Here is a 21,404-nt window from a genome sequence, read left to right as displayed (position 1 = left end):
AAAAGTTTTTATTTAATAACATAAAAAAGAAGTTTATCATAAATAGAGAAAATGCAAATTAAGTGAAAGCAAAGTTCAGATATTAAAACTGCGAAAAGGTAAAAGCATTCCCGTGTTGGCGCTGACCACACAATTATGTCCTAACCTGGCCGTCTGTTAAATCTATGCATAAAAAGGTAAAAGGCAACGAAACTATTGATTATATTGATCTAGAAACAATAATCAATCATCCTACAAGCATACACCCCAGTCTTATGTGAGCACTTCACATGCAGCTGGTTATGTCTGGGTAACTAAGTGAAGTGGATCATTTTACTTGATAGAATTATGTGAGCAACGCTTGGAGGTAAGCTGCTTTTAGTTTGGTCACTTGGTAGTCGCCTTAGGACGATATGCTTTTGAGTCTCGAAATATTTACTATCTATATATACAAAGAAGGTGGTTGGATGGGATAGCTCTTGGCTGAATAGCACAGTTTATATTCTTTGCTGTTGTCATGTTTTAATTAAAACCCTGATGTTTGTTTAATTAACCGTCTAATTAACCACGCAGAGTCAGCTCTTGTTTCTTTTTCTATCTAGATTCTATATTACGAAATATTTCGTATGTAACGCAACATACCATAATTAAAACAAAGCAAATAATTATAAGGCAGCTAGTTTTGAAATATTCTGTAAAATGGACATAATAGTAGTGCTATTATATTTCATCAGATAATGTTAGAAAAACAATTATTAAAGTATTATGTATACTCTTAATTTAGAATTATGAAAGAAAAACGTTATTTTGTTACAGTATAATTTTAGTGTTACAAATAATTGTAATACAATGTCATACGTCACAAATATATAATTGTATTGTGTAATAATGTATATTTATATATTTAAACAGAAAGGGGAAAGAATCTATGGTCAGAATGCTGGAAATATTTAAAGCTCGAAGCTACAACCTGCAACCCCTTTAGGGACTCCCATATCTCTAAGCCGGTTGGGGGGAAGGAGTCTAGTAATTTTTTTAGGCTCAGGGAGAGAGCGTCAAGTAAAAATATGAGAAACGGTCCTTAACTTTAAGAGACTTAGACCACGTTGACATTTTCAAATCAAATTTTTTAAAAATGTTTTACTTTATGATATTCAGAAATTAAGATTACTTCATCCTAGACCAAAACTCCCGCAGGACGGCGCGGGATGGCAGCGGGCAGGGTTAGAACCCGGCACCATCGAGACGACAGTCCAAAGAGCACACCACACGACCTATTTCTTTTTTTTTTTTATGTCTGTAGTAAATACAAAATGAATCCTAAGACATAGATTTAATTTAAACAATTAAACTGGAACTCTAGAAAAGTTCAAAGTTCAATGTGTTCAATAACCTGCTCATCGTGCTTCTACTGCCCACTCGACATTTATACAGACATGACACACTGTGTAAATGGATTCAAGTTCGCGTTGACCTAGGACTCATGTTATGGTGAGGTCATGAGACATTATAAGATTTAAAAGCTCTTTTGAGTCACCTTAATTATTAAAGTTCTCCGGGAAGGGGAGAGGGTAAATGAGGAAGACTGGTCACTGTGCTGGACTCATTACACCCTCGTAAGCTATTGACTATGCGATTCCTTTTATCTGCACTACAGACGTTATAGTGTTAAATGGGTCACTTTACTAGATACAATTAATATATTACAGATTGAAAAAAAAAAAACAATATGGATTTTGATAAAAAGATTTTCTTCTAATCTGTTATTAGTTTAGTGACAATTCCCTCCTCCCCCCCCCCCCAAACCCTTCAACCTTGCTCAGACACCATATTCTTCCCTGGGGTGGGTGGGGGAGGGGTAGTCGCCCAAAGGCCCGCAATCGTGAGAATGAAAAACAAAACCAAATCCCATTGCTAGCAACAAGATCGAAGGCGGAGGTAAACACAAGGCACGCTATTATTAACTAAAGGGAAACAATCCGAGTTTTAAAGGTAGCTATCGATTATCTATGCATTGAAACAAAGTCTACAGATTGATTGCAAACCTCCGAACTGATTAACGCTTCATTGAAAATGTGTGTGTGTGTATGTGTGGCAGTAACATTAAGGTGTGCCTCGGGGGGAGGAGGGGCAGACGTAACTATCTGTAACGAAGCTTAAGTCTCTGTGACCGTGCACTAACCAGGCTGAGATTAGAACCCACACTCAGAGCTCCAGCTAATCTAGTACTTAGATTTTAGGTACTTGTCAAGCAACGTAGACCAGGGGTGGGTTAACTGGAGAAAGCGGGCCACATGCGTCCCGCCGACGCTTAAAGAAATCAGGTGTTCCCACACATTACACATATAAAAATGCAAATATATTTATATAAATAATCGTAAATATCTATAGATCTAGAAATAATTGAAACTTTTGATTCTTATCACTTATCATGAAGAAACTAAACTGGCTAAAAAAACATTGTCTTTAAACGTTATTCTAAAAAGTTTAAAGTAAAGGAAGATTATTCTTAATGGCAATATTTCGAAACATTCAGTCAAAGACAAACACAGGCCAGTATTTATTCAATTCTATCAAAAACTATGTTGAAAGTGTTGGGTCGACTTGTACAAGATGGCAAGTGTAACAACTAATGAAGCTCGTGCTTTGACAAAGAAAAAAAGGGGTTTTTAATAAAATAAAGCATTGAATATCAAATATATTGTTGGAATTGATTTCTCAATGATCTTATTATTGGCACAGGGCCAGCCTTAGGCATAGACAAAGTGCTTACGGTCACCAATTGTTGAGGGCCTTGTACTGATTATGTGTCTGTTATTTTAGAGAAGAAATAGCGAAACTTGTCCTCAATGTTATTGTTGAAGTACAATAGGTTTTTAATAAATTGAATAATACTACCGTTGTCGCTATTTTATTTTATTTTATTTTATTTGAGGCCACCAAATTCATTTTGCCAAGGGCCTCCAATTATCTGCCGGCCATAACTGGCAGTTCCGAAAAGTACTTGAAGATTTGGAACAAAACATTCCGATGTTCGGTAACACAGTAGTATCCGCTGGCCTAGAAGAATATGGAATCTCAAGGAAGAAATAGTTCGGTTCATTGAAAGGACATTGACTGTGACTTTGTTACTAATATTTCTAAAAAAGAGTCGAAGACAGACTTCATGTTTATCATTGGAGACAATGCAATGTTTTGTTTGCAAATGAAATGTATGTGCATCTTAAATCTTTTCACACAAAGTTATTCCACTTCTCGAGCCAGCGAGTGAAATTAGGTTTTATCATTTTCCTTAGCTGAAAGGTGAAACTATTTCTAGTGAAATGGATGAAATTAGAAGACTTATTTGGATTCCTTGATTGTGGAATTTGAAAGCAAATTTTAAGACGTCAAGATCTTGGAACTAGTTTTCAATACCATCAGCTCACCTTTAATGCAGAAGCTGATTTAGCTCCAGATGACAGACCTCCAAGCAAATTATGACCTGAAAGAGTAATTCCAGTGAGTTCTTCCACGGAAGTTTCATGACTGCCAGAAGCTGTATTCCCATACTTAAGAAAACTTTGCTGCGAAGCTGTCATATTATTCGCAGGTTTTTTTTCGGGGGGGGGGGGATTCCCCGACCACCCCCCTCCCCACGCGAAAAAAATGTATATGTATTTATGTGTGTGTGTACATAATCTTTATTACATTCTGACCCTTCATTCTTTCGGAAGACGTTTATTGTGCCCTAGAATAGGTTCTTCCATGAGTTAGTGGAAAAATTGTAGATTTCCAGCCATTACTAGCAAGAGGGTCTGGGGGAGCGCTAGGAGCTCCCCAGCGCGGGGCGAAGCCCCGCCGCCAAGCACTATTTCTGATATTGAAAGCCAACAAAATGCATATTCTGAGGTATCTACACTGCATTTACCAGCTATTAAAAAGTTTTATTTCAAAAACCTAATGTGCTATTCTTACTGACTTAGACCCTCCCCTGCCTTTCTGCGCATTTGCCGTCAAGCTGTTTTAATAAAGTTGTAGATCTCCCGCCATTACTAGCAAGGAGGTCTGGGGGAGCGCTAGGAGCCAAGCACTATTTCTGATATTGAAAGCCAACAAAATGCATATTCTGAGGTACCTACACTTTATTTTCCTGCTATTAAAAAGTTTTATTTCAAAAACATAATGTGCTCTTCTTACTGACTTAAACCCTCCCACGCCGTTCGGAGCATTTGCCGTCAAGCTGTTTCCATACAAATCTGTCACTGGTAATGTCTGAAGCCTCTTACCACCTGCCATGTGTGGCGTCATGTTGTACTAGGATATCATCGCAACTCTTCTTATGCGTAATTCTTTTTGTCGGAGAACATGTCCCGCAAACCTCATGCGACGCTCTGTCACAATCTTACTAAGGGGTCGACTCCCAGTTCGGCAAAGGATTTCCTTGATTTGGACCCGATCTCTATAACTGACTCCTAAAATCTGTCTTAGCCATCTTTATTGAGCCACATTTAGTGTTTCTAATTTCGGCAAATGACTATTCACTGCAGTTTATTAATGGAGCCCTGCCACTGGTAAAAATGTCTAGTCTCTCTTGAATACGCTCTTGGAATTAAGTGACTGTAGTTTGCTTTAGATTTTATATCGAAAAGGGAAGTTTTATCGTCAAAATCATCTGATGGGGGTTTTTCGCCTCCAAATGCTCTGTAGGGGGATCTTAAACTCAAAATCATCTGGAGGGGTTTTAAACTTTAAAAAAAAAGCCATCTGTAGGAGAGGGGTTTAAACTCAAAACCCCCGATTGGATTGGCTACGCTCAAATAATTTTAGTGTGTAATTTGCTTTTTTTTTATATTGAAGAGGTATTTTAGCATCAAACCCCCCTGAAGGCGGGTTTAAACTCAAAACCCTTTTGGCAACGCTCATAACATTTTGAGTGCGTAATTTGCATTTTCTTACACCGAAGATGTATTTTTTAGCTTCAAACCCCCTGGCTGGGGGGGGGGGGTAAATTCAAAACCCCTTTGGCTACGCTCATAGATTTTAGAGTGAATAATTTGCTTTGATTATTATTAAAGTGGTATTTTTACCTTCAAACCCCGCTGAAGTGGGGTTTAAACTCAAAACTGGGTCAAAACCCATTTAGCTACGCTCATAACATTTTGAGTGCGTTATTTGCTTTTTTTTTTTGTCTTGGAATTTGGGTTTTTTTGTTTGCATTTTTTTTTTGTTTTGTTTTCTAGAAGAGGGAGATTTAACTGCAAAAGCCAAAAACCCCAGGTAGGGGGTTTTAAACTCAACCCCCCCTGGTTGGGGTATTAAACTCGAACCCCCCTTGTAGGGGTTTTTAAACTCAAACCCCCCTGGTAGGGGGTTTTAAACTCAAAACACGCTTGGTTGTGCTGGGGCAAGTAATGGTTTAGTATTAAAATCTCACCTAAAATAAACAAAATCAAAGCAAAAAATCAGTCACTAAATTCCGATCCCCCCCAGAGGGGGGGATTTCATTTCGGGGGGGGGGGTGGTTTGAATCCCCCCCCCCCCCTGGCTACACCCATGATTCGGAACCCAATTCATCTGTGAACACGCTTTATTTCGTTTGTTTGAAAATTATGAAGTGTTAGAACAGGTCGATGCTCACTGACTGTAATTTGACAGCAGTCGCAAGAACAAAACAACTAGTAAGCTAGTTCTACAGTTACAGAACATTATGCACGGATGTAGACAGTTAAATGCTTCACATTAAATACAATTGTACATTTGTGGTGAAATGTTGGGATGTAAAAAGACAATAACAAAATTTTAAAAAATTATTCGTAAAATTAGTTCAAGAAATTGCTAACTGTTGTCCTCAATCGGGAGTAAAAAAATATTAAAAAAATTATGCGGCCCGCCAGTCCCCCATTTTTTTTAATGCGGCCCTCGGTAGAAAAAAGGTTTCCCACCCCTGACGTAGGCGATAAGTTGGTGGAGGCCCCCTACCCTCTTTTAATGAAAATGATCTCCTTACACGCTAGAGTAATGACACATTAGATCACTTGTACGTGTTATCTCATTAGTCTTCGTTTTTTTCATAATTAGCATACATACTTTAAAAAGTGCTGTTTTTTTTCTTAGATTGAGGGTGAGGCGCCTGGGCAGCTGCTCTGTCTGCTCAGCCTTACACCCTGCCTTGATTTAAAGGACCCTTTTAAGAAGGCCAAAATCTGATAATAAATATTATTATTATTATTTTTAAAGATAAATTCCTAATACAACTAGATCTGTGTTGCCAATGTTAAAACACCTGGTTATTAAGTAAAAAAAAAACTTAAATAATACAGAATTTAAATACAGATTTCAAAAAGTGATGAAAAAATATCATAGTGCTACTTACATTGTCTATGGGTCAGATAGAATACATCTGGTACCATCTACCAACCTACATACTACTGTGTGCAATGCTATCACGATAACTTTGGACACCGTGTTTAAGCTAAGAGTTGTAAACTTGAAACATAACATGTCCCTAGTGTGACCAAACTTGAAACATAACATGTCCCTAGTGTGACCAAACTTGAAACATAACATGTCCCTAGTGTGACCAAACTTGAAACATAACATGTCCCTAGTGTGACCAAACTTGAAACATAACATGTCCCTAGTGTGACCAAACTTGAAACATAACATGTCCCTAGTGTGACCAAACTTGAAACATAACATGTCCCTAGTGTGACCAAACTTGAAACATAACATGTCCCTAGTGTGACCAAACTTGAAACATAACATGTCCCTAGTGTGACCAAACTTGAAACATAACATGTCCCTAGTGTGACCAAACTTGAAACATAACATGTCCCTAGTGTGACCAAACTTGAAACATAACATGTCCCTAGTGTGACCAAACTTGAAACATAACATGTCCCTAGTGTGACCAAACTTGAAACATAACATGTCCCTAGTGTGACCAAACTTGAAACATAACATGTCCCTAGTGTGACCAAACTTGAAACATAACATGTCCCTAGTGTGAACAAACTTCTCAGCAATTTGACTAGACTACGTCTCATTTTATAACCACATTATTTCTAAACCAGTTTTAGATTTGGGTCAATTCTCTCTGGCACAAGACTTGTTTTTTTTTTGTCTTGATCTGATACAATCTGTAAGATGAATATGATAGTGTAATAAGACACGGTGGTTTTGTGTTTGTCTATCTATCGCTCTTTGTTATAACTCTTGTGGTGTCACGGATATGAAAGTTTTGTGTGTATTTAGAATCTTACCTGACACACATAACACTGGCCAGCCCTGGACGAGCGGTCAACAGTGACAAGTGTCGACGGTCGAATGAATCGAGAGGCGGCATGGCTACGTTTCGGGAAACACCTGTCATGTGAACATATCTCAGGTCAGTCACGTCAGATATAGTCAAGTAACCTCCCAGAAGGGTCAAGTGATATTCCATGCGGAAGGCCTTTTGGGACCTTATTTTAATAGAAGAAGTGTCAAAGTCGAGTCAGTCACAACCTCACGATCTACGTTTCAGTACGTTACGACAGAGCTCATAAGATATAGAGAAGCCAGGAGAGTCCTTCTTACAACAGTACAGAGTTTATACGGCGTTACAGATATCCACGGCTGAACATTTGTACAGTCAGTGTTGCATGTTGCCAATTGTACAATATGAGCTGTGATTTATTGGACCATTAAAGTTATACGTTACTTTGTAGCCCTAGTTGTCACGTTCTTTGAGCTGGTTGTGTCATGTGGTGTACCGGAGCCTGGATGGTGATAGTCGTTACAATATATATCATGGATGTAGTAGCGTATCTACTGACATTACGCTAACTCCAGGTACAAAATACTCTGAAAATAAAAAAAAAGCTGAATCGACTAGCTGTAATAAACATTCATTATGGGAAACATTTTAACACCCCCACAGCAAAAATAATCTTTTGACTCTTGTGGTGTTTCGAGTTTGTAGACTTTCCTAACACCGGCATGTAACTCAATTTACCAACATAAAAGACATGAGGACATTACCCACATAGCAGCAGTGTAGTTTTAGGCAGAAGTACTTTCTTTGTCGTAAAAATCATTTTATCAAGAAGTGTTGTCTGTGACTAATCAGAAACTAGTATAAAGTATAAAAAAAACACTTTAAAAAAAAGACAATTCCTCCTATATAGAGTTTCTATATCGATCATATTGCTCTTAACAACAAAAGAATGTTAGATAATTTTTTTCCCCCACTCCATTCTCCCCCCCCCCTTCAAGCTGAGAAAAAATGCTGGTTAAGTGAATTCTAATTTAAGCCTATAAAGCCATACGGTGCGCAAAATGTTCATAAATGTCTATTACTGTAATAATAAACTCCGTAATGAATATGACATACATTCGGAAATACCTGAAGACGTGTCTGTCCAAGATAAGAATGTCTAGACTTCTAGCCAAATTAATTTTTTTTTTTTGTTATTTAAAAATGTATAACGGTCAAACTATTGTTTTCCCAGTGTGATTAACGAGTTAGTAATTCTAATTCGATATACAACAACTGTACAATTTCTTGGAAAATAATTAGAGCCGTTTTCGAGATGCGACTCCAGGTTTTGACTACCCAGGTTCCAGGTAGGTATGAGATGAATAGAGGACATTGTGAAAAGAAATGTAATGTCGTTACAAGATAAACATTGCCTGGGTGAACTCTTTCTAAATTAAACAACAACACGTCATCGATTCAACCGAAATTGTAACAACGGACTATTTTAAAATAACAGGACACAATCTACATTCTAGTTGGCCTATATACGATTACCGTCTGTTTGTTCAACGATTTATACATGTCTCCACAATGCGAACGTCAATTGACAAGACAAATCTCTAAATAACGTCAACCTCAGAACCTGTTGTTAACTGAAGGCTCACGTTTCTTCTTTGTTTGAATCAATGTATACAATTATATTGCAATGGAGATTTTGTTAATATACTTATTAACTATAACATAATGAAATCATTTTCTTTTATTCATACAAAATGAAAATCTGAATTGAGTGCTGGTTATAGAGAGAGAACATTGGCAAGACTGTCTAAAAGAAAAGAAATTGAATAGAATACTTTAATATACAATACAAACCATAACCGTATTTTTAGATAAAGATCAAAGAATCTGTGATTCAAATGTTTATTTAACGAGCTGTATTAATATTACTTTTTCAATGGACCTCATTAAGAGTTTACATTTCAATGGAAATAAATTGATAAGAAATAACAGAGTACAAAACAAAATTAAGGAAAATACAAGAGAAAAGTCATTGGTTAATTTGCATGACTAAATGCATGACGCGTAGGACGTAATCATCTTCTTTTTTGAAGTAACGTCTGTATTATATAAGATAAAATAAGATAAGATAAAACATTTTATCCTGAAGCCTAATACTGGCTAATACTCTAGTATGTTGACCCCTAATACTCTAGTATGTTGACCCCTAATACTCTAGTATGTTGACCCCTAATACTCTAGTATGTTGACCCCTAATATTCTGGTATATTGACTCCCTAATATTCTGGTATGTTGACCCTTAATATCCTGACATATTGCCCTACTAATACTCTGGTATCTTGACCCCTAAAACTCATATATCTGCTTGAGAAGTAACAGTTTGTTCAGTTCTATATTAGCTGATACAATCGCCATCTTTGAGTGAAGTTTTACTCGTTTTGTTGTAGAACTCATCCACAAATGTATTAGACTATTTTGTATCTTTGGGGACATTGCAGTATTGGTCTAGATTGTATTTTACAACCCAAATAAAAACATTACAATTACACGTTACTTTAGATTTTAAACATTGATTTTTTTTTTAGTTTTCATGTTCCTTTGTGTCTTAAAACATAAAAAAAAAAGCTTATTGATTTTTTAATACCTTAATTTTGTCTATCTCTATATACAGGCTTTATCGACAGTAGTAGAATTAAGACCCTTGCTTGTGCTACATAGAAGAACAGTGCTGACAGACAGAGCGGAACCAAAATACTAAACAAAGGAGCCAGAGACAATGGAACTCGAGGCAGACGTAGACTGTTCAGTAGCAAGCAGGAATGGCAACTCAAGCTCGGACGACGAAGAGCAGTGTGTCGTGCAAAAGAGATTTAACGACAGTCAGGTTACCGAGTTGACGGACAAAGCGACCTTGGACTACGGGGACCCATTCCCTGTTTCCACGACGCACGGTTCTTTAAACCTAAACCAGGAGGAATCTGTGACTATACACATCGCTGAAACAGAAGCCACAGGGGAACTAAAAGAAAACATAATTCAAGTAAGTGTGTCGGGTGAATTTGTTTCTGAGGATAGTCAAAACATTGTTCCCAAAGTCAATTCGAATGTCATTCAGAAAAATGAAGTCATAGAGGACTACAAAGAGACTGTAGTGGGAGATGACGCCAGTGTTACAGTGATTCAATATTCGAATTCGTCTCAAGAACAAACGAACTTTGTTGATTCGGATTTACCCGATTTCCCTGAACGAAATCTAGAAAATATAGAGACTGGATCTATTTGTTCTGAAAGTGCATTTCTAAGTGGGGATAAGGCAAAGGATGAGTGTAACAAATCTTCAGGATTGGACGTACGCGCAACAGTAAGTGAAGATATAAGATTCTCAAAAGAAGGAGATTATACTGACACCAACGTCTTGTTAGATGAGGAATTAGTTAAAGTCAATGTCTCATTTACCGACAGACTAGAGAGTGAAGATACCTCTGAGAGGATACCAAGAGGAAGTGATAACTTTGTTGACGTAAAGGAAAGTGTCGTCGATGCCATTCAAGAGAATCAAGACGATAATAGCTCCAATGTTTTAAATAAGAATGAGCAAAATGCCCAACAGTTCGTTGGCTGGGGTAGAAATTCTACTGAAGGTAATGAACTTGAAGATCAAGCTGTCGCTAACCACATCGTGGTAGATGGCACTCTTCTAGACACAGCCAATGTAAGCAATCAAAAAACTGATACAGAAAGTCAACATAGTTCAGTCTCAGCAGACAACACAACTTCGGATAAAGTAGCAGACTCTAACAGTATTGATAGTGACACTGAAAATCCAGACGAGAGGCAATTTAACACAGGTAGTCCTAAAAAAGAGAACAGTGTTCTGTACTTTAATGAAACCAATTCAAATCACATTGAGGATTTGTCCTGTACCCAAGATACTAACAGAGACAATCTTGATCATATTGTATTAAAGCCAGAACTCGAGGATTGTAGTACAGACAATTCTCTTGAAAAACCATTGACAACTTCGACAGATTCAACTGCTAATGTAGAGACACATCTGTTTAATGGTTACCATATTCAGACAGAAATCAATTTAACACTAAATACTGATATAGAAGACAGTGAAACCGTAAAATCATTTGATAAAGAAACTGGAGACAGTGACTCTAGTAAAAGCAGTGAAGAACCATCTGACGGCGTAGAAGTGTCTGACTCGGAGGAAGATCAATCCAGCCAGCAATTCAATCCACTCGCTAGTTCCAACGTAAACGCCGAACATTTGAATGAAAATGAGGATGCTGACGACTATTATGCTGACCCCGGCACGCCCCCTGCTCAAGTGTCAAACTTCGTCAATGTGCTTACTGAACAAACTTTAACAGACATTTTTCAAGACTCTCAAATTAGGCGCGTCGTAAAACAACGACGTTCTACAGATTCGGAAAAAGAATTGAATTGTAGTGAAACTTTCAATATACAGGAGAATAAAGACAATCATACAGAAAATGTTTTGCACTTAGATCTTTCTGGAGAACAATTTAACAAAGGTCATGACCACAATGAACTTTTTAGAGCAGAAGAGAAAGAAGCGGTTTTCATAGAGTCATTAAATGACAAAGACTCTGTCTCTGTCAAAGAGCAAGCTCTCTTACCGGAAGAAAGCAATTGCGGGATTCGTATTGTAGAAGAATTACAAAACTCAGACGAAAATTCTGAAAATCTAAGCATCAAAAGTTTGGATAACAAACCGCAGTTTTCAGGCACAGTACCCAGCAATACAGAACCCTCGGAACATGAACACAATGAAAGAAGTCTCAAAGAAGAGAGGAAAAGGTATTATAATAATCCTACAATTATAAAGAGCATAAGACACAGTGCTGAAACTAGCCCTCAGAGATCAAATTATTCTTACTCTGAGGACTTTATTCCAGAGGATAGTCCAACCCCTAGATCTCGAAAATCTTCCGCCCAAGGACTGGACGCATATGCTCACTCTGTGACGCCCCTAAGTTATGTTTCACTAGATGACCGGGCGATAAGTATTCGTCCCAGAGTTCCAGAGTACGACAGCGATCAAGATACCAGCCACGACGAAGGGGAGGATCTAGATTTTGCTCAGATGAACACAGCGCCCCCGACCACTGCACTAAACGAGGCTGACGAAAAGGGTCGCTTCTCGAGACCCAAGTCTAGCCATCCTAAAAGGCGACAGAGGCGTATCAAAGAGAGTGCCGTCAACAGAAAAACCAGCATGAATAGTGAGCAGGAGGTTATCAGTTCCGATGAAGAAGAGCACAATGAGACTGAAAACTTTTCATTTAAAACTGATGATTCAGCCGATGAGGAGCCAGCGTATAGCGATGACGATTCATCAACTAAAAGCTATTCGGATGATTTGGAGTCCATGAGCCTGCGGAGCGCAAGCGGCGTCAGCAGGAACGAAGCCATCAGCACTGTAAACGACGCCAATAACGTCTACTCGCATCCCTACAGCCAGCGCTCTAGTGCCTGCTCTAATGAAGACATTTCGGAAACACCAGCTCGGCAATCTCCAAGCAATGCTGAATGCAGCTGGCACGAAAGTGGGCGCAATGCCTTGATTAGTCCCAAAGAACCAGATCATGACCGCCCAGTGAAAGACTTAAAAGACAATCTAAGAATAAACGCAAAAACATCCTCCATGAGCTCAGAGGACATAAGAGTAGGCCGCATCACTAGCGCCACGGAAAACTTAACCCACATGCAAGAGAATCTACAGGATATGTTTAGGTAACAATATAAATATTAATATTTAGATATTATTAGCAGAAATTTCGTACGTTAATAACTAAAACAGATCTACGGAAATGGGATATCAGTTTTTTTGAGGTGCCTAGATCTCATTAATGCTAAATTGTTATGAAGGGTTTACTATTTCAATCAAAGCATAGCCTAGCCTTAACTGTAGGAGCCTATGGAGCCTACATCGACTATCTTGGCGTTTACTCAGTTAAAATGTTTGGACCATGTGGTAGTGTTTGCAGTTTTGATGCGGAGACCATGGCAGTCTGTGAAGCCTTAAAATACATTGACTCTCAACTCGGCGAGGGATATTTAAGGGAAACACAGATTGTTGTGGTCACTGACTCAAAATCTGTACTACAGGCTTTGCAAAGCCTGGACCATGGCCATCCCCAATAACGACACTGTCATCAAGGCTTCACCCAACATAAAGCAATGCTACGGCATCCCTGTAATAATGTAGTGGGTATCGAGTCACATAGGTGTTACTGGCAACACCCACCAGGGAGGGAAAATTCCACCCACCGAACAGGCTGTAAGTTTTCATCATGCTCTGGCTATAATTCAAAAAAACAGAAATGGAAAAGTGATTTGAGTGCTGGGACAGGAACCAAAAAGCCTGTGGAGTCTGGGAGCGCATGAGACGCCCTGACCGAACGTCCCCGTGGTGGAGTCTGTCCAGGCCTGAGCAAGCTATTATAGCACAGTGCAGGACAGGCTACTGTCCTGTTGGCTCATATTTCTCACGGCTATGGCCATATTTTTATTCACGGTGCCCCCGCTGCGGGGAAGAATAGGAAACCGTGCCTCATATTCTGACTGCCCCAGACTTGCTGATCTCCGTCTCGACAGGTCTGGGAAACCAAAACTTCTCGACCTGTATGGTGACATGTATGCACTACGCAAGACAGCAGTGTTTCTGTCCAGGGCTTTTGCAAGAGAGAATTTAAGCCTCTCAAGCCCTCACTCTAATGGAGTTTGATGATGATGATGGTCATGTACATTAGTGAGGAGGTTGAGGAACTGTTTTAGACCAAGTAAAAAGAAGTTTATTGATTGCTATACGACTTTTGAGGTTCTACGCCAAAGAGAAGGCTCTATCCGTAGCCTGTATGTAAGAAATTTTAGGAGTTCCTGTTTCTGAGCAGGTGCTTATTGCGACTTTTTTTTCCAGAGGATTCAAAACGTCTTTCATGAAAAGTTGAAAGCGGGCTCTCAAAAGAGACAACCTTCCTTTCAGTTTTTTAATACCACCACTTCTGTGAGAGCTTCGCTGTTTATTTAACTGCCCTATTTTGTAATGGTGTTGCAGACTGTGCAAGTTGATGAGACTCTCTTCCATCCCTAACGAGTGTAAGATGTTTTAGCTTCGGTATTGGCTTATTGATTCTATTTCATGAATGTTTCACCCTGATGCCGAGTTGATGCTGTAACTTTTGATGCCGCGTTGATGCTGACACATTAAGGTTTTTGAAACTAATAGCCTAATCGAAAATGTACTTTTACCTACATAATATGTGCATTGGCTACATTTTGTCAACTGAAAGTGAAACCTTTTGCTTTTCAAATCCCAATACACAACCTTTTTTTTTTATTTTGTGTACACTTATACCATTTTTGAAACAAATTTTAAAGCCTTATATATAGTATCGATTTAACCTTTGTTAACTGCGACAGGAAATTGTCTGATAGATATAAATAATTGGCGATGATTGATATCGTCATTTTTGTCACTAAATCATTGTGAGATTGTACGTATTTGGTTATTATGATAAATCCAACATGAGCAATAAAGGTAGCGATGCTATAGTTCTACCTTCTTAGAGAGAGAAACTGATTCATCCTTGATTCAGACTCACTGAGAAAATGCACGATAAACCCTAAACAAAGTAAAATACATTTGCTGTTTCACATTTTGATGCTGAAGGTTCGATTTACATTAAAAGAATGCAGTAACTTACTAAAAGAAGAGAAATCAATGTGGCGAAGTGTGGAGGCGATAGAATGAAACCAAAAGATAAAAGTAAGAGAAAGAAAAGAGATTACGAGAAGATTTGAACTCGACAAAATAAACAACTTCTAGAAGACAACCAGAAATAAGTCAGACATAGTTGTAATTCAACAAGTGTATACGAAGTGTAGTTGTATCCATTAGCTTACATCAGTCATGTCATTACATGTGTGATAGATCTGAACCAACAACAATACATCTGTTGCGATTAGAAATATTTAGCTTTCTCACTACGCAATGATCTTATCACTTATCTGGACCAGCTGGAAAAAAATAAGAGGGGGGGGGGTGGTTATCTGGGTGGAGTTTAACGTAACTTGTTTTTCAAAGCATTTACAAACAAAAAAAAAAGACCTGAATTCCAACTCATGGCTCACGCCTCCTCGAGCCGACGTGCTAACCACTCTGCTATTGTGGTGCCCATGTTTAGAGATGATTGTTTAGTTAAACATTGTTTGTTTCAATTTAGTGCGGCAATCCAATAAGTGGACTAATTCATCTAATACCTCCCTTTCAGTCAAGTACAATCTCTTTCCCTTGTTCAAGATAGAATAAACATAATAATTACAAATAGTTAATTATTTGATTGGTTAATTTTATTTTATTATTCTTGTGTTGTCAGATAAAGGAAATAATTTAGCATAATTTCAATGTGTACAAACCTTTTACCAGACAGACAGTCAGACAGACAGACTGACAGAGTGAGATGATATAAGCTTTATAAATATAATAAGCTGATCAACACTTTCTATATTCTGTGCACCGGATACACCAAAAAGGCAAGCTATGTTTACACATATCTACAATAGCTGACACTGCTACATATCTACACTAGCTGACACTGCTACATATCTACAATAGCTGACACTGCTACATATCTACAATAGCTGACACTGCTACATATCTACAATAGCTGACACTGCTACATATCTACAATAGCTGACACTGCTACATATCTACAATAGCTGACACTGCTACATATCTACAATAGCTGACACTGCTACATATCTACACTAGCTGACACTGCTACATATCTACAATAGCTGACACTGCTACATATCTACAATAGCTGACACTGCTGGGCATGACTGGCGTAACTCATGGCGTTCTTTGAGAGAACAGCATTATGTCCCATAACTAAGTGATTTCAATCTCTTTATTATCATGTCACTAGATTTGAAACTAATTCAAGAATCTACCGAGACCAGTTTTTCTTGGCTAATATAGCGTCAAGTAGTCAGTACAAATACCAGCCGCGCTTACCTTGGTCAAGTAAAGTAGCCATTACAACTACCAGCCCCATAGGGTTGGTGAAGTAAAGTAGTCAGTACAACTACCAGGCATTCTTGGGTTGGTCAAGTAAAGTAGTCAGTACAACTACCAGCCGCCCTTGGGTTGGTGAAGGAAAGTAGTCAGTACAACTACCAGCCGCCATTGGGTTGGTGAAGGAAAGTAGTCAGTACAACTACCAGCCACCCTTGGGTTGGTGAAGTAAAGTAGTCAGTACAACTACCAGCCGCCATTGGGTTGGTGAAGTAAAGTAGGAAGCCTATTATTTCAGATTCTGGAACTTAGTGGCGTCTTAATATTTAGATATGAAACATAGCACATTAAAGTAAATCCCTGGGATAAGAAGCCCAACTCTTTTATACCTTTAATCCACTTCCTTCATTTATTTGTGTTTGCATAGACAAGCCAAGAACGTATTGACTGAGTTCCAGTCCCAGCTTCGAACCAGGCCCATCCAAGACCTAACAGAGGAGGTGCCTGAATTCACCCGGACCTTGACATCGCTGTCGGACGCCTACCGCGCATGCGAGGCCGTGACAGGCGGGATCAATGAGCAGCTTCAAGACATACGGGTCATTACCAATGAAATCTGCGACCTCCTGGCCAACAATGTCAAGTCTGAAGATCTGGAAGCCTGGACAATGTCATCCCAACACGAAGGTAGTGCAGCTGTTTTATAACGCTTTTTTTTCACGGACATACTTTTGTACTTCTTGTCACTAGTATGTATTCCATTATTTGTCCTTTTAACCTTTTTCCTTGTTCCATTATAACCTCTTTCCTTGTTCCAGAAAAAAAAATACTTTTCTGGTTATTATAAAACAATGAAAAAGACACCTGTAGAGCGACACGACAATTAGGTCATATTTTCTAGCCAACGTCACGACAGAAGAATAACTAGCAATGTGTTCAATGCTTATATCAACTCTGTCTGTCTATCTGTCTGTCTGGTAAAAAGTTTGAACTCGTTACTACTCACACACAATTCTCAAATAGAGTTAAAGCTTAACACAATTATGGCGGAATGTGAATCAATACAAATAAATTAACCAACTAGTTCAATTATTTTTGGTAATTAATTATTTTGTTTGGTGTCGAATATAGAAAATAAATGCTACTTGTTGAAAGTGTTACTGTATATATAAAGCTATTCCTCGTATTGCTTTGTAATTACTTTTTTTCCCACATCCCACTTTCGGTTCAATAAAAAAATTTGCATAATTATTCATAGTCGATGACAGTACACTAATCAGTCAAAAAAATTAACAAATTAATTAATCTTGTTTTATATAAAAAGGGAGCTTATTTTTGAAGTCTCAAAATGCATGGCCCTGATTATAGCGGTTCTTCCCCTTATAAAAGCTTTGTTAACTTTTTTAAAAAATATAGTGCTGTGTTGACTGAGTGGCCCGCCTGGAAATACCAACAAATGTTGGTTTTAATTCCAAATTTCTAGTAAATATTTCTTTCAATAAACAGCTTCACATAACTGAAGTTCTCGATCAAATATTTCTTGATTCCTATTGATATTTTAAAATGCTATACATCTATTCAGATTTATGACAGCATATACAAAATGTTAAATATATTTTGAACTGCTGTAGAAGAAGCCAGGAAAACCAGTGACTTCGCAGAATCGAAGTCATTGGTTAATATGCATGACTAAATACATGACGCGTAGGACGTAATCATCTTCTTTTTTGAAGTAACGTCTGTATTATATAAGATAAGATAAGAGTGTTTATGACGGAATATAAGACGCCTAGTCTAGTAGACTGTAGGTCTACTTGGATATCGTCAAACATCCAATATATAAAACTCTTTTCGCAGAAGATCTTCAAGAAGAGGTGGAGGCAAGGGCCAAGCTAAAGGCGGCCAAGATCTTGGAAATGAAAGCTGTTTCCTCAAGAGCAACCGCCAACGCCCTAGCAGCCCATGAGCTGGCAGTGCAGGCTCAAACCGAGGCCAGCCAGGCTGAAGCTGCTGCTGCCAACGCCAGGGATGAGGCTATTGTTGCATTGCAGAAAGCGGAGTCGGCGAGAAAGGCGGCTTTGGAAAAGAAAAGGATTGAGGTGAGATATATCATTAATTGTTGATAGTTGGTAATTGAGAAATTATATATATATATATATAATTATCAGAATAATTAATGTTTGCTTATCGATAATTTCTTAAGAGTTGTTTACACAAGTATGACTTTGGCAATTAATCATCCCTCTACCTTTAAATGTATGCTGTAGCCAACATTTTGTCCATTGCCTGACATTGACTCTATGTAATGATTATGAAATGAGGCAGGAAGAAGAAAGAAAAAAGAAAGAAGAGAGACAACGTCAAATAGAGGAGGAAAGGAGGCAGAAGCAAGAAGAAGAGAAGAAGCTAGCAGAGTTAGCCGCAGCCAAGGCAAAGAACGACGTTCAGCAGAAGACAGTGGAAGACAGAAGCGACCCCACTCACTGGCCACGTTTTATGTAAGTCCTAAACCAAATAAGTGTACTGTGGAGGACAGAAGTGACCCCACTCACTGGCCATGTTTTATGTAAGTCCTAAACCAAATACGTGTACCGTGGAAGACAGAAGTGACCCCACTCACTGGCCACGTTTTATGTAAGTCCTAGACCAAATACGTGTACTGTGGAGGACAGAATTGACCCCACTCACTGGCCACGTTTTATGTAAGTCCTAAACCAAATACGTGTACTGTGGAAGACAGAAGTGACCCCACTCACTGGCCACGTTTTATGTAAGTCCTAAACCAAATACGTGTACTGTGGAAGATAGAAGTGACCCCACTCACTGGCCACGTTTTATGTAAGTCCTAAACCAATACGTGTACTGTGGAAGACAGAAGTGACCCCACTCACTGGCCACGTTTTATGTAAGTCCTAAACCAATACGTGTACTGCAATGCTGTATTAGGGCTGTGTCATCTAACTCCAACTGGCCCAATTTGATAAGTAGGCGAGACTAAAATTGAACTACAATATACATGTATAATTAAGTATGAACTCCTTTGTAAAACAAAAATAAGCGTACCATTGTTTACTGATTAGTTCAGACTTTTGATATGAATACAAATCTATTACTCTCCGAAAATATATTTTCAACTCAAGGTATAATTATATTTTCAGTTGCACAGAAATATAGTTGCGTACGGCATTTAAAACTCCATGCGTCTCCTCCATCAGTCCAATAATTTCCTTAGTTCAACTTCAAGAACTATTTATTTCTTAAGCTCTCTGGCAGTCACTTCCATTTCTGATTAAAATAATATATCTACGTAACATATCAGAGAACAAAGAATTCTTTTTTTTTTATCTAAGCCGACACATAGTCCTGTCTACTGTCTTAGGTCTGTGGGGCAACAAAAGTAATCTTATGACTAGTTCTTTCCATTACTTTGTTTTTGAGTCCTCCAGGTAGTCTCGTTCTGTCAGAACCTTGTTAGTTTCTCTTAGCCTTCACACTTTAAGATAATTTATTTATTAAAAAATAAAACAGATATAGGTATGTGAGTTAATCAAACTATCAAAATACTTTTCTTACACCATGATAACAACCAATTAAATAATGTAGAGCATAAATATCTGTGTGGTTTCAAAGGTTGTCATGGCCAGGGGTGTCAATGGGGTTAAGCTCCCATTGTCTATAAAGTACTCCTAATGGCATGCGTCTCAAATAGCCTCTGACAACTAAGTCCAGCACCTGGCCTGCTCGTGTGGCTTAGATATTAAGCCCGGCGAAACTGCTCTTACTAACAGGTGAAGGGGTGAAGGCGGATACCTGGCGCCACAAAACCGGGAGCTTCGGGCAGATGGAGCTCGTCAGCCTAGTAAGGCAGTTCATCTAGGAGAGGGGTACTCTGACTTCAAACCCCCGCTGCCTTGCGGTACTGAGGCTTCAGGAGACAACCTCGAGGAGAAATCAGGAGTGAAGCCCCTTAGGCGTTGGGAGTATCAGCTATGAAATTCCCTCCGGCAGCTTCTGCAACTGAGTTGGTGCCAAATGTAATGCGATGCGTTCCTTTGGATCACATCAGCAAGGTCGAGAGAGGGATCATGACGCATGGGCCACCCATGACCCCTTTATCCAAGGCCCAGGAATGCGCCCCGGAGAGGAAACTCTGGTGCTGCTGCAAAGCGGCTAAAACAACACGGGAGACAACAGTTACGGGTTATAAGTCCAACTTGATTGGCGTAATGTATGGACGCCACGGGTTGTCTCTGACGGTGGGAGAGGTCTTCGCGCCTCACTGATCAGCTACCGCCCGCCTCAACCTGGGCAGCCCCCAGTCAGTTAGGTGCTGATCCGCCACAGCCTGCCTGCTCTAATGGGTGCTTAGAGCTTAGTTTAAAACGACAAGTAGGCTGGAAACTTGCACCAAGCAACAAAAGAAGAAAAATTAAACTGAAAAAGAAAATCCCTGTCATGCGACTGGCCACTTGGAATGTCAGGACAATGTGTCCTGGTCTCACTGATGATCTAAGGCAGATGGACGATGCAAGGAAGACGGCAGTTATAAACAACGAGCTAAAAAGGCTACATATTGACATTGCAGCCCTGCAAGAAACCCGACTGGCCGAAAACGGCATGCTCCGCGAGACTGACTACACTTTCTTTTGGAAAGGGAAAGCACAGGATGAGACTCGAATACATGGTGTGGGCTTTGCTGTCAAGAACAGTCTTCTTCCCATGATAGTCCCCCCAGTTGGTGGCTCGGAACGGCTACTAAGCATAAGTATGATGACAGCATCTGGAAAAGTCACTCTAATTAGTGCCTATGCCCCCACACTATGCTCGCCTCAGGAGGACAAAGACAAGTTCTATGAAGACCTCAAAGAAGCCATTGCAAACATTCCTCAAAAAGAACATATGATCCTTCTAGGTGACTTCAATGCCAGAGTAGGATCAGATCACACTACCAGGCCAGACTGTCTTGGGCTTTTTGGAATCGGAAAGATGAATGAGAACGGACAAAGACTGCTTGAATTCTGCACATACCATAAGCTCTGCATTACCAACACATACTTCAGAACAAAACCACAGCACTGTGTCTCATGGAGGCACCCTAGGTCTGGGCACTGGCACCAGCTGGATATGATACTG

At 39.1% G+C, this 21,404-nt stretch overlaps 1 protein-coding gene across 2 annotated transcripts in view; it reads left to right on the top strand.

Moving 5' to 3' along the window:
* Window positions 1–283: 283 nt before the first annotated feature.
* The window catches only part of LOC106077033 (putative autophagy-related protein 11), a 44,794-nt gene continuing 23,673 nt past the window's right edge, over window positions 284–21,404 (top strand). Inside the window, exons 1-5 of one of the 2 annotated variants that reach the window (XM_056033141.1) lie at window positions 284–346; window positions 9,891–12,985; window positions 16,699–16,958; window positions 18,129–18,370; window positions 18,597–18,769. In XM_056033141.1, the coding sequence (XP_055889116.1) occupies window positions 9,996–12,985; window positions 16,699–16,958; window positions 18,129–18,370; window positions 18,597–18,769 (3,665 nt within the window). In that variant the 5' untranslated portion in view covers window positions 284–346; window positions 9,891–9,995. The remainder of the gene's footprint in view (window positions 347–9,890; window positions 12,986–16,698; window positions 16,959–18,128; window positions 18,371–18,596; window positions 18,770–21,404) is intronic. The other variant, XM_056033140.1, reaches the window with a different exon arrangement.

The sequence above is a fragment of the Biomphalaria glabrata genome, chromosome 6 (genome assembly GCF_947242115.1).
Source record: "Biomphalaria glabrata chromosome 6, xgBioGlab47.1, whole genome shotgun sequence".
Taxonomy (NCBI): Eukaryota; Metazoa; Mollusca; class Gastropoda; family Planorbidae; genus Biomphalaria; species Biomphalaria glabrata.
Note: the sequence above shows the minus strand (reverse complement) of the source record. Positions and strands in the feature narration are given on the sequence as shown.